The 13,367-nt window shown below is 37.2% G+C and overlaps 1 protein-coding gene across 1 annotated transcript; it reads left to right on the top strand.

The window, feature by feature from the left end:
• Window positions 1-6,446: 6,446 nt before the first annotated feature.
• Window positions 6,447-9,043, top strand: LOC145029968 (uncharacterized). The gene is made up of 4 exons (XM_078978413.1): window positions 6,447-6,896; window positions 7,179-7,649; window positions 7,915-8,586; window positions 8,699-9,043. The coding sequence occupies exons 1-4, from the start codon at window positions 6,447-6,449 to the stop codon at window positions 9,041-9,043; spliced, it is 1,938 nt and encodes a 645-aa protein (XP_078834539.1).
• The last annotated feature ends 4,324 nt before the right edge of the window (window positions 9,044-13,367 follow it).

The following is a 13,367-nucleotide window of genomic DNA, read 5'->3' as shown; positions in this document are numbered from 1 at the left end:
ATGTCCTTCGTTGAATTTTTACTTGATTGAATCTTCTTCATGTAGTTATCATCGAAAGTTACATAGTAGGTTTCTTCAATCTTCATTGAGCATTTATTAAGAACCCTATATGCCTTTGAGGTAATCGAATAACCAAGAAAGATCCCTTCATCAGCTTTTACATCAAACGTGTTTCGGTTCTCTTTTGAGTTCAAAATAAACCATCATGAACCGAACACATGGAAAAACTTCACATTAGGCTTGCGATTATTTAAGATCTTGCATGGTGTGATGAAAACCTCATGTTGAGAAAGGATCGGTTTTGAGTGTAGCATGCAGCAGTTATTGCATCTGCCCGAAAATAGAGTGGAAGAGAAGCAAAGGTCAGCACGATTCTGGCTGCTTCACATAGAGAACGGTTTCACCTTTCAATGATTTGATTCTGTTGTGGAGTATACAGAGTAGAAAAACTGTGAGTTACTCGTTTTTTTAGCCAGGAATTCCTCAAAGTCTTTATTTTTGAACTGCAGACCGTTATTGCTCCTTATGTTCCTCACCACCTTTCGTAGTTGTACTTCAATTTGCTTGATGAACGCCTCCATCTTAGGAGTCGCTTCTGATTTCTGTTTAAGAATAAAAACCCAAGTGAAGCAAGAAAAATCATATACAATCACAAGAATAAACTAACTACCATCGATGCTTCGCTTCTGATTTATATTTAAGAAAGTAAACCCAGGTGAAGCGTGAAAAAACATCTACAATCACAAGAATAAACTTACTACCACCGATGCTTTCAATAGCTGAAGGTCCACATAAATCAATGTGTAGCAGTTCAACAGGTTTGATGATTTTTGTATTGATACGAGAAGGGTGAATTTTTCGACTTTGCTTGCCCATCTCACATGCTGCACACAAATGTTCCTTGTAAAATTTAAGAGCAGGAAGTTCATTCATGTGATCCCCAAGTACCAACTTATTAATGTCTTTGAAGTTCAGGTGAGACAGTCTTCGGTGCCACAACCAACTTTCATATGAGCTCGCCTTTGTCAGTAGGCAAACAATTGGCTTTCCTCTTATTAGGTTGAGATTCAGAGGAAATATCTTGCCTTTTCGTATGGATTTCAACATGACTTTCTTTGTTTTCTTTTCAATGGTTTCTGAAACCTCATCGTCGAATGAAAACTTTAATCCCGTTCCCACAACTAGTTGAGAAACACATATAAGATTATGCTACAATCCTTCCACGTAAGCCACTTTACGAATCGAGAAATCGCCGTTTGTAATCATCTCATATCCTTTAGTCGTGTTAAACAAATTGTTTCCATATTTTATTCATCATCGAACTGCTCGTCACTAATAACCTGCAAAAAAATAAGCAGATTTAGGAACCCAAAGTCTCTTGGGCCCTGTTGAGTCTTTTACAGAGTAGGGAATTGTAATAAAGATATCAACCAAATATGTTCTTTTTATCAATGTGGTTTCATCTTTTCGTTTGATGGTGAAAACTTTGATTTTATTTTTATCTTGTTTCTATTTGGGTGTATTATTCTTAGTTTGTTTTTCACTTGAGGTTTTCTCTTGATTCCTAAGCTTAGCTACCTTTTTCTCAACTTTAGCTTTATGATTAGAGACAAGCTTTCCCTTTCCATTGATATATTTTACAGGTTTTGAATTCAGTTGTGAATGAGGATAATGAGGTTCAGGACCGAACCTTGACTTTCGGTTCTTGGCGTAGTAAGAGTTGTGACCGAAACTTCCCTTTGGATTTGTCTGACTACATGGGTGGCAAGTCTTGCATGAAGGAGATTTGTCCTTTGATTTGTTGTTGCATTATTATTGGACTCCTTTTTCGAGTGAACATAATTAGAGTTTTGGGACTGCCAAAACTGCTTTCTCTCATTGAGATTCTTAATGTATCTCTTGTTCCTCTGGCGTTTCTGTTTTGAAAGTTGTTTCTGATATTTGTGAATGTTCGCTCTTGGTTTTGATTTCTCTTCAGTGGCTTTTGTGGAGGTTGTAGATGAGCCCGATGCTTCCATTGGTTCGTTTGGTATTTCTTTCGTGCCACTTGTACTTGGATTATCAAAATTTGAAGGTTTGTTGATGGGTTCAGCCACGTATCTTCCCTTGACTCTCCATGAGGTTCGCTCCGATAGGCCAACCGTTTCGTCTACATTGTCGATGGGGGCAGAAGAGAAGTAGTTATGACAACCCTTCAGCATTGTCTTCATCAACCAATGAGGTTAATTCTGATGATTGTTTCGTAGTTACACCTGTAACAACATATACTTGGTTCGGTATAATTTGCACCTTCTGATAGACAACTGCCTTTTCTTTGAAAACTTTAGAATTATCCTTGGACGTTCGAGCGAACACAACAGAATTTTTTTGACATGAGTGGTTTCGCTGACTCAGGTTCACTCTTAAGAAATTCAGAACAATCGACCTCATCTTCTACTGAGATTTCGCTCATCTCACTGTCATCATCAAATTCAGAACTGTTCTTTATGTTCATTTTATGTTGTGAACTTAATTGGGCATGTGATGAGTCAAATTTTTGTATGGTCTCAGTCTTTATTTTTAATTTATCATTTTCGTCCACCAAATTCTTTAACATACATTTGTGTTCTTTGGACTCCATGAAAGATTCAATTTTGTCCATTCCATATTTATAGGTGACATAAATCTCATTTGAGGACATTATAGATTCACATTCAGCAATAACTTCGCCCTCCTTCAATTCAAGGAAAGGCAAAATCATTTTGTGAATCTTTTTACCTATATCACAATCTAGATGCAACTGGGTGATATTAGTGTACAAACGTTTAGCAATCAAACATAAAACATTTCTTTGTTTTAAAAACTTCAAATTATCTCGTTGCACATAAATAAGTTCATTCCTAGACCTAACTAACTCTGACTCCTTCTGATGTATCCATATGCTTCTTTCCTCACTCTTAGGAGACTTCCTGCTAAGTTGGTCGGTTAGGTTAGAATTTGCTAAGCGAGTTTGCATAAGACTACCACTTAAGTTAGAGAACTTGAATTTTTAATTCATTTAATTCAGTTTCATAGTTTGACACAAGTATATTATGTGATTCAAGGATGGATTGTTCGTTTTGATCAACTGATCGCAATCGCTGATCTTTTCACTCACACGCTTGGTAGTGAAACATTTGTCTTACTTAAGTATCGCTTCCTCATGCTTTCCTTCGGTTGACTATCCCGTAGTTACCATTAAACATCTCCCAGTCGGCTCAGAAACTCCTTCTCTTGCAACATAAGCTATTCCATGTGAGGGTCTGCATACCTCTTCATCCTCGGAGTCTATACACTAGACTTCTACTCCACCAAATTCTTCATCAACAACATGTTCCTACATAATTAACGCATTCATAGAAACATTAGTTACTTTCTTCTTCTTTATCTCTTCCAACTTTCGCATGTGGTATGCTTCGTCATCTTCTCCCTCTCTTTTCTCAGACATCTTTCTTAGCATGCAACCCTTAGCAAAGTGGTTCTTGCCGTGGCAGAAGTTGCAGTCATAACCTGAGTCTCCGATAAGCTTGTTTTCCTTCTTCTCGTCATCCTTTTGAGTAGTGTTCTTGCTCTCCTCCTTTGTCTTTTCAAATCTATAGCTTCCTTACCAATTTCGGTTCTTGTTAGCAGGAAATTTCTTACGAGCAAACTTCTTTGGGTTTGTAACCATCATTGCATATTTTTCATTAGTCAGATCACACTCTGACATATCAGATTCTTCATCTTCATCAACTACATTCTTTCTTTTAGAAACAAGGGCCAGAGAACCCACACCCGAAACTACCTTCACTTCCTTAGTCACCACACTTTCATGAGATTTAAGTATACCCATTAGTTTCGCCAGTGAGTAGGACTTAAATTGCTCATGTGCCTTTTCAGTCGAGACCACATCCATCCATTCTGGCATTAACCCATTCATAAAGGTAACCTTTTGTTCTATCACTTCCCTTCCAATTCCATGCTTCCTCATTTTTCTAAGAAGATGGTTGAAACGATCGAATGTTTGAATGAGTTTCTCTTCTGGTTTTGTCTCGAAAGCACCAAACTCAGAGAGTAATAAGGTTTGAATCGAGTGCTCCAGATCATCATCAGTTAAGTATAATTCTTTCTACCTACCCCATCTTTCTTTAGCTGTAGTGCATGAGCTCACCAAACGGAAAGTATCGGCCTGCAAAGCAAATCTAATCACCCTCATAGCTTTAATATTACACATCACCTTATCTTTTTCGTGCAAAGGGATCTTTTCTACGTCAATCGCGAGTTGATTGTACTCCTTTTGTGTCTTGACATTTCTATTTGTTCCAGAGTGAACAAACAGGCCGATCGTTATTGCCTCCTAGATAAGATAGCCATTATCTTCAGATCCAACGAAATAGTCTTCAAAGTGATGCACCCACACTTCATAGTCTTTAGTGTAGAGAATGAGAATCCTAGTAGTGGATCCAATGTTGTTGGAGATGTTGATAGGATTAGATTGAGAGTCATTGTGAGACATGATGAGTCTTTTCTTATCTCTGCTAGAATCAGACTTGTAAAGATGAACTTAGGGTTTTATCAAGCACACGATGCACCGTCGATTAGAGGATGATGACTTATCTATATTCGATAAAAGCGGAAACCCTAAAAGATTCTTCAAATAGAAGAGATGCATATTGATTACACAACCTCCTGCTCTGATACCAATTGTTGAGTATATTGCACTATTAGATCGATAGATTCTAAATAGATTAACAAGAATAACGAAGTAAAGAACAAGGGAATAGATCAAAAGATGTCGAATGATTGATGTCTCACACCTCAGAAGAGATTGATAAAGAACTTCGACTGTAGAGGTGTGGTTTAGGGTTACAATGCAATCGTAATTAATGAAAACGTTAACCTCACAATATTCATGCATGCATATTATATACGCTAACCCTAATGCATAAATCATGGTTGGACAGGCCCAAATTGGATAATCAAAACTATAACTATAAGCCCATATGATGCAACTCCCCAATCCTAAAAGTGTCTAAGCGCATAACTATAATTGGTATATACTTGAATTGATAGTTGCATAGTCCTTTTGGGTAGCCCTCAAGACTAGCAACTGGGAAGGGTGATATTGGAGACGGAGGTTGATTTATTATTTGATTAATAAATTGAAATAAATAATTTGTTAATATTTAATCAGAAATTAATTAGAATTAATTTTGGGATTAAAAGATTAATTAAAAGTGCAGGGACTAAATTACAATTGTTCAATAGTTGAGCAAGAGGCAATCTACAATCCTCCATAGGCCATGGATGGTTTTTCTAGTGCCTTACGATTTCTAGAATAGTCTCTAATGGATAATCAGGAAAGTGGATGATTACCCGGTTTAAGATTATCTTGGATTAAGGTTTATCTAGGGTTTCCTATTTATATTACATAAACAACCTAAAGCCTAAATTTTTTTGCCAACTTGTTGTCTTGAAGATCTAGCCGAAATTTGCAACTTCTCTCCTCCTCCTTGATCATTCTTCATTGTTAATTTTGGGTGTGCACCACTAGAGGCGTGATAATTGTGACGCTTCTTCTCAAAGTTCCAACAACACTAAGGATTTGAATTGTTATTGATATATAACAATCAAAGGTATGTTTTATAACTCTTAATTGTTTTTTTCAACTATATACTAGTGTTCTAGGGTTTCTAGATTCTTGTTCATATTATATGTTCAATTAGAGAAAATGTAGATCAAATTTAGGACTGTATGCACACATATGATTGTTGGTTATGCTCAAAACCCATCAGTGGTATCAGAGGATAGGTTTAGTTTCCTATTGAGTTGATACATATGTAAACTTGAACGAGGAGAAGAAAAATAGAATCGTCATTCCATTCCGACACCATGACATTATGACTTTCACCACAACGTGGTGCCTAACAATTTGATCTACCACGACGTGCTAATTGTGTAAGGTCGAACCTTATAATATGATGATGTTTGAGACTGATCACTCAGCGTCAGCATCAGCATATTAATTGCTCAGTGTATAGTTTCATATATTCATAATTTTGTAACAAATTTTGTACTTATCTAGTTTCCATAGTTTTCGTCTATTAGTTAGTTGGTATATCTCTGATTTGTAGGGATTGCCTAGATTAGTTCTATATAGTCTTTTGTACAAGTTTGTAAAAGGTTCATCTTTTACAAACCCTAATAGCCGCTTTGTGCATTCGATAATCTCTTTGTGACATTATCATTCTTAGTGAAAGTTTATCTTTGTGAATCCTCGTTGTTCTTGTTTATAGTCATTGTTTAATAATTTGTTTGATCTTAGGAACTTTCAATTGGTATCAGAGAAATGTTCTCTTATCAAACAAATGGCTTCATCATCTTCTTCTTTAAATTCATCAAATCATTCTTCTGCTAAAATTCCTCCATTTGATGAAACCAATTTTGCTATGTGGAAAATCAAAGCTCTCTATGAATTGGAATCTGTAGATGAAGACATGTTGGACATCGTCAATGATGGTCCATATGTTCCAATGTATCAGCCCTTGAAAAACAATGCTCCTGAGGGTGACATGAATAAGACACCTAGGGAGAACTGGACAACAGATGATAAAAGAAAGAATGGTCTAGATGTACGTGCTAGGGCTGCAATCAACTATGCTTTGCTATATAATATCTTTGGGCTGGTTCAGAACTGCATCTCAGCAAAAGAAATGATGGACACGATGACTGTGTCTTTTGAAGGCACTGAGGAAGTCAGGGCCACTCAGATAAATGATCTAAACAGAAAGCATGAACATTTCTTTGCAAAGAAAGGTGAAACCCTAACTAAAACCTTCAACAGGTTTAATACTCTTGTTAATGATATGCAGAGACTACATCAGTTGAAGCATCAAACTGTTCTAGTGCAGAAGTTTTTGGATTCTCTGGGTGCAGGTTGGGAGAATCATGTTGATGTGCTGAAAAATAGTGAGAAGATCAGCACAATGGATCTACAAAGTCTTTATGGAAACCTTCGATACTATGAGGAATCCAAGCTCTAGAGAAAGGAGTTGATCAAGGATGCTCAGTGTGAGTCATCAGTGGCATTATTTTCAAACAAAAAGCAAGTGTAAGAGTCAGACACTGAAAACCATTCAGACACTGATTCTTCTAAAAGTTAGACTTATGATATGGAAAAGGTAGTTGCTAGGGCTGCTTTCATTGTGAAGACTTTTGAGAAATCAGGCCGTAATTTCTCAAAGTTTCAGAAGAGGATGGATGGGAAATCTTCTAAAAGGTTAGATGACGACAAGAAACATGTTACCGAAAAGAAAGACAAAGCTCAGTGCTTTAACTGTGGTAGCATTGATCATTTTGCAAAAGAATGCAAGAAAAGAAGAACCCAAAGCTCGGAGGAATACTGGAAGCCGAAGTACAACAAGTTGGTTGAGAAGCTGAAAGCAGAGAACTTGGAACATAAAGTTTTTGTCGCTGAGGAAGAAAAATGGAAGACTGATGTGGAGTCATCAGATGATGAAGTTAAATGTCTGATGGCTAAGATAGAAGATGCTGATGAATGTAAAGTCAACAACAGTTCGTTTGATGTTGATATGTCTGATTCAGTTGAAAGCTCCAGGAAGCACAACACTGATTCCCCTTCAATGTATCAGGTTCAAAATTTTGTTTCCTATTCAATGAATAAAAAATAAAAATGTTTGAGTATTTGGGTGTTCTTAATTCTAAGAAGAATCAAATCATAAGGGATATGCAGAATCAAATTGATCTTCTTAAAACTGAACTATCCTTGAAAAATAACATTATGACACTACTCAAGAAAATCTAAGAGTTACTAGTTTATCAAATTCCTCGCTATCTACTGAAATTGATAAAGTTAAAGACCTCTTGAACAAAGAACAAATTGTGCTACAACTTTAGGCTAAATCTAAAAAAAATGCTAATTATGTCATTTCTGCTCAAATACCTCATTCATGTGAGAAAATTCTTGGGGGAAATTTTGCTGAAGATGAAAAGGTTTTTAAATCTCAAGAAAAAGAATCTGAATTTTATTCCATGAATGAATTGAAAGATAGTTTCAAAAACAAATTTATCAGCAACACTTTTGTTAATCAGAGTCTCATTGATGAGTACTGTGTTACTGATTCTAATGGTGTTACTGAGTGTGATATTGAAATTACCGGAATTGATCCTACTTTTTACCCTGGACATCTTGAGAGACCAACTCCTCTCACTGAAAATATTATCACACTTCCTATCTCAAATGGATTGTTTCATGTTGTTCATGAACAACTTGAACATTATCCTGATTGCAGTGTTTCAGTGCATAAGTGTAAATCAGATACCGATGTCAGCTCCTTATCCATCACTGATCATAGTTCTTTTGGCACTGAATTCAGTTGTAATTCAATGTCAAACAAAAGGACTCAAAGTTCACTTGGTGGATCTTACAAATCAAAATGTGCTAAATCTAGAAATCTGCTCACCAAGAAAAACTTTGGTGCTAGAGTTTGTTACAGATGTGGTGACACCTCTCAGAAGATCAGTGAATGCAAGTTTGATAAAACATCTTTAAGAGCTGACAACATCAAAGTTAGAAATGAAAGATGGACTCTTAAATCAAATTCTTTGAACTGTCTTCCTAAAGAGTGCTATAATATATTGTCAAATAACTTTGTGAATGACCCATTTTACAATGGGTCAGTGTGTTCTAACTAGTTTCCCAGCACTGCAGGGTCAAGAGCATCTTTGGTACTTAGACAATGGTTGCTCAAGATATATGACAGGATCCAAGTCTCTCCTGGAAGACTATGTCAAGAAAACTGGTCCTGCAGTAACATACGGAGACAATGGAAAGGGTTTTACTAAAGGATATGGGAACATCAAGTGCAATAATGTGGTGTTTCAAAATGTTTCATATGTAAAGGGTCTCAAACAAAATCTTATCTCAATCAGCCAATTGTGTGATGCTGATTATGAAGTTCATTTTACAAAGAAGGAAGGAAGAGTCATCAACACTGACAAGAATATTGTACTCTCAACAAGTTGAAAAGATGATATATATGTTCTTGACATGTTCTCAAGTGACAACGCACTAATGCAATGTTTCTTTACCAAGTCTCAAACCAATCTCAGTTGGATTTGGCAAAAAAGGTTCTCTCATTTGAACTTTAAGAATCTATCTAAAATATCCAATCAAGATCTAGTTAGATGTCTCCCAAAATTCAGCTTTGTCAAAGACAAGATGTGCTCAGCGTGTGAACAAGGAAACCAAACCAAGTCATCATTCAAACCCAAGTCATGTTCTAGCATATCTGTTCCTCTTTATTTACTACACATGGACTTGTTAGGACCTATTCCTATTCTTTCCCAAGGAGGAAATAAGTATATGCTGGTGGTTGTGGATGAGTTTACCCGATTTACATGGGTGGCTTTCTTGAAGAAGAAAGGTCAAACTGTACAGGAAATTATCTCACTGATTTGACAAAACGAGATGCTGACTGGTCTCAAAGTTAAGCAGCTAAGGAGTGATCATGGCACTGAGTTTCGGAATTCGACTCTTGAAGAATTTTGTGATTTTAAAAGTATTGGGCAGAACTTTTCAGCTCCTCGCACGCCTCAACAAAATGGAGTTGCAGAACGAAGAAATCGAACACTGATTGAGGCAGGAAGGACCTTAATGATTCATGCTAGTCTTCCTATGTTGTTTTGGGCTGAAGCTGTTAATACAACATGTTATACTTATAATCACTCTCTAATTCACAGGGTTTACAAGAAGACACCATATGAGATGCTGAAAGGTCAAAAGCCGGACGTATCATTCTTTCACGTGTTTGGATGCATTTGTTATATTCTTAATCAGCGCGACCCTAGATCAAAATTTGAGTCTAAGGCTGACAAAGGTATTTTTGTTGGATATTCATCTATTTTAAAGGCTTTTTGTGTTTTTCATGTGAACAGGCAATGCATTGAGGAATCCATTCATGTAAAGTTTGATGAACAATCCTACACTGATGAAAAACTAGCTCATTCCCCTTCTATTTTTCAAGAGCTTCTATCCTGTCCATCTGATGAAGTCTCACATACTGAAGAAGAAGTTGTCATTCCTGATCCTATTGTTCCAGACCCAAGTCCTGTCAATCAAGGCACTGCGATCAGCACGACAACTTTTTTGTCAGATGCTAATGAAACCCTTTAATCTGAAGACTCTCCTGTAACTGATGTTCCTTTCATTGATAACTCTTCAGTGTCAAATTTATTTGAATCAGCTCCAGAACATCGAGATCACCCTGTTGATCAAATTATTGGAAATCTTCATGATGGTGTCCAAACCAGATCTCGTGTATCTAATAATTTTTGCATGTATGTTAACTTTGTTTCAATGATCTTACCTGACAAGATACACTCAGCACTTCAACACACTGACTAGATTAAAGCCATGCAAGACGAGCTAAATGAGTTCAAAAGGCACAAGGTTTGGACTCTTGTTCCCAGACCATCAGGAAAGACCATCACAGGAACACACTGGGTCTATCGAAACAAGGTTGATAAAGATGGCATTATTACTCGCAACAAAGAAAGACTTGTTGCTCAGGGGTTCACTCAAATTGAATCTATTGATTACGGGGAGACTTTTACTCCAGTTACCCGCATTGAAGCAATCAGACTGTTCCTTGTATATGCTTCATACATGAATTTCATTGTCTACCAAATGGATCTCAAAACAACATTTCTTCATGGTGTGTTAGAAGAAGAAGTATTTCTCAAATAGCCCCTAGGATTTGAAGATAAAGAGCATCCTGACTATGTGTACAGACTAGATAAAGCTGTATATGGACTGAAGCAAGCTCCCAAGGCCAGGTATGAGACGCTGACATCATATCTCCTTGAAAATGGCTACAGAAGAGGAGAAATTGATAATACACTCTTCATCAAAAACAAAGGCTCAGACATGATTCTTTTTCAAATCTATGTCGATGATATCATCTTTGGCTCTCCAAATGAAAAGCTGAGCAAGGAATTCGCTGAGATCATGTCTCAAAGGTTCAAGATGAGCATGATGGGGAAGATGACCTTTTTCTTAGGTCTTGAGGTTCAGCAACAAAAATCAGGTATCTCAATTTGTCAAAGTAAATATATTGCTGACATGCTTGTTAAGTACTCTCTCAGCGACTGCAAACCGACCTCTACTCCAGTGTCCAAGACTGATAAGCTACACGCTGATCCCACCGTCATTAATGTTGATCACTCTCATTATCGAGGAATGATTGGATCTCTTCTCTACCTCACTACAAGTCGCCCTGATATCATGTTTGGAACCATTCTATGTGCTAGATTTCAAGCTAATCCCAAGGAGTCTCATCTCATTGAAGTTAAACGCATTTTTCGATACTTAAAGGGCACTCAAAACTTGGCATTGTGGTACCCTCGTGACTCAACACTTGAACTCTTTGGATACACTGATTTCGACTATGCAGGATGCAACGTAGACAAGAAGAGCATGTCAGGTGGATGTCATTTCCATGGGAATCGACTAATCAGCTGGTCTAGCAAGAAGCAAACCTCAGTAGCTATCTCCATTGTAGAAGCTGAGTATGTTGCCGTTGGGAGATGTTGTGCTCAACTCTTATGGATTCAGAATCAGCTTTTAGACTATGGGCTTAAATTCACAAAGACTCCTATATATTGTGATAACACCAGTGCCATTCAGATCACACAGAATCCTGTTTAGCACTCAAAGACAAAGCATATCGAGATCAGGCATCACTTCATCAGAGACAATGTTGAGAAGGGCAAGGTTGTTCTAGAACATGTCAAGACTTCAGATCAACTAGCTGATATTTTCACCAAGGACCTGGATACTCAAACTACTGCTCACATTATTGGAGAACTTGGAATGATCACTCTGGATTGAAAAAAAAAGTTTTACTAATGTTTGCTGTTGTCTTATAAACTGATGTGTTTTTTGTTGATAATGATGTGTTGATGATGTTTACCATGCTGAGTACCTTGTATGATCTCTTATCTCTATCTCTTCTACAAATTTTCTAAACTAAAGTTGAATGATTCATTGTATTAAACCATACACTGATAAAAACTTGAAACTCTTTGCTGATGGTTAGACAAAACACCAAGATCTATCACACGCAACTATCCCTTCTTACCAATCTCACACTGATTTTGTGATTCAATGTGACAAAACACAAGTCTTTGCCGATGGTTAGACCAAAACACCAAGGTCTATCACACGCAACAATCCTCTCTTCACCTTCTTCTCACTCAGTGTCTAATGATTCAGTAAGAAGCACCATTCACTGATAAAGACTCAACACTCTGTGCCGATGGTTAGATAATTAAACCAGTATTTATCACACGCATCAACTACCTTGCTAACCTTAAACAAGCAAGTTGTACTTTGAATTGACGACAGATTATCTTTCAGCATGTGACTTTTAGTGACACTGATCTCAGCTCTTACGTAGACACTGATTGTCGTTTCCTCATCAGTACAATGGCTTAATTTTTTTCCAACGGCTATTTTTTCGGATTTGACAGTTTGTTAAGATACACAGTTATATTTGAAAAAGATAATCATTACCTTTTTAAAACCGTTTAATCCCATATTTAAACCTCATTCCCCGCCTCTCTCCCAAACTTTCCTCCCACAATTGAATTTTCCTTCTCTTTTCTTTAAAACCCTAGAATCCAAACTCTCTTCAATGGCAGCATCACTGTTTACTTTCTCCTCCACCTCAAGAAGAGTCATCCCAGCTCCAAACTCTCCTCCTCTTCCCATATACATCAAAGCTACAAATGTCTTCTTCAACCCTGATATACCAGATGTTCATCGCGGTCTTGGACTTAACGATTTTGTCAATTTTCTAGTATCTTGCAGACTTCGATATGCTATCAGTGAGATTCCATCAGAGTTCTTTCCCGAACAAGTATCTGAATTCTACTACACCGCAACAGTCAATAATGAAAACAACATCATCTTCGGCACTGTTGGGCGTGGCCATCGCTCAGTTTTCATCAACGCTGATCTCCTCCATACTGCACTCAGGTTACCAATTTTTGAACCATTCTTTGAGCTTCCAACTATTGAATGCTGTCAACGCCTCTTTGACCAACTGGGCTATGATCACTCCAAGGATGGTGCTCAACCAGCTCTCATTCTACGTCAATGTATGACTCCTAGATGGAAGTTCTTCACCGGGGCACTTTGTAAGTGTATAGGCCACAAATCTCGTAGTGGTGGTCAACTGAGTGCTTTTGAGCAACAAGTTGTATGTTCACTTCTCCTCAACAAACGTGTTGATTATGGGGCTTTCTTGTTCGATCAGCTTGTGCAACTTCTTCAGGCCAATGTAAGA

The sequence above is a fragment of the Lactuca saligna genome, chromosome 2 (genome assembly GCF_052625555.1).
Source record: "Lactuca saligna cultivar CGN05327 chromosome 2, ASM5262555v1, whole genome shotgun sequence".
Lineage (NCBI taxonomy): Eukaryota > Viridiplantae > Streptophyta > Magnoliopsida > Asterales > Asteraceae > Lactuca > Lactuca saligna.
Note: the sequence above shows the minus strand (reverse complement) of the source record. Positions and strands in the feature narration are given on the sequence as shown.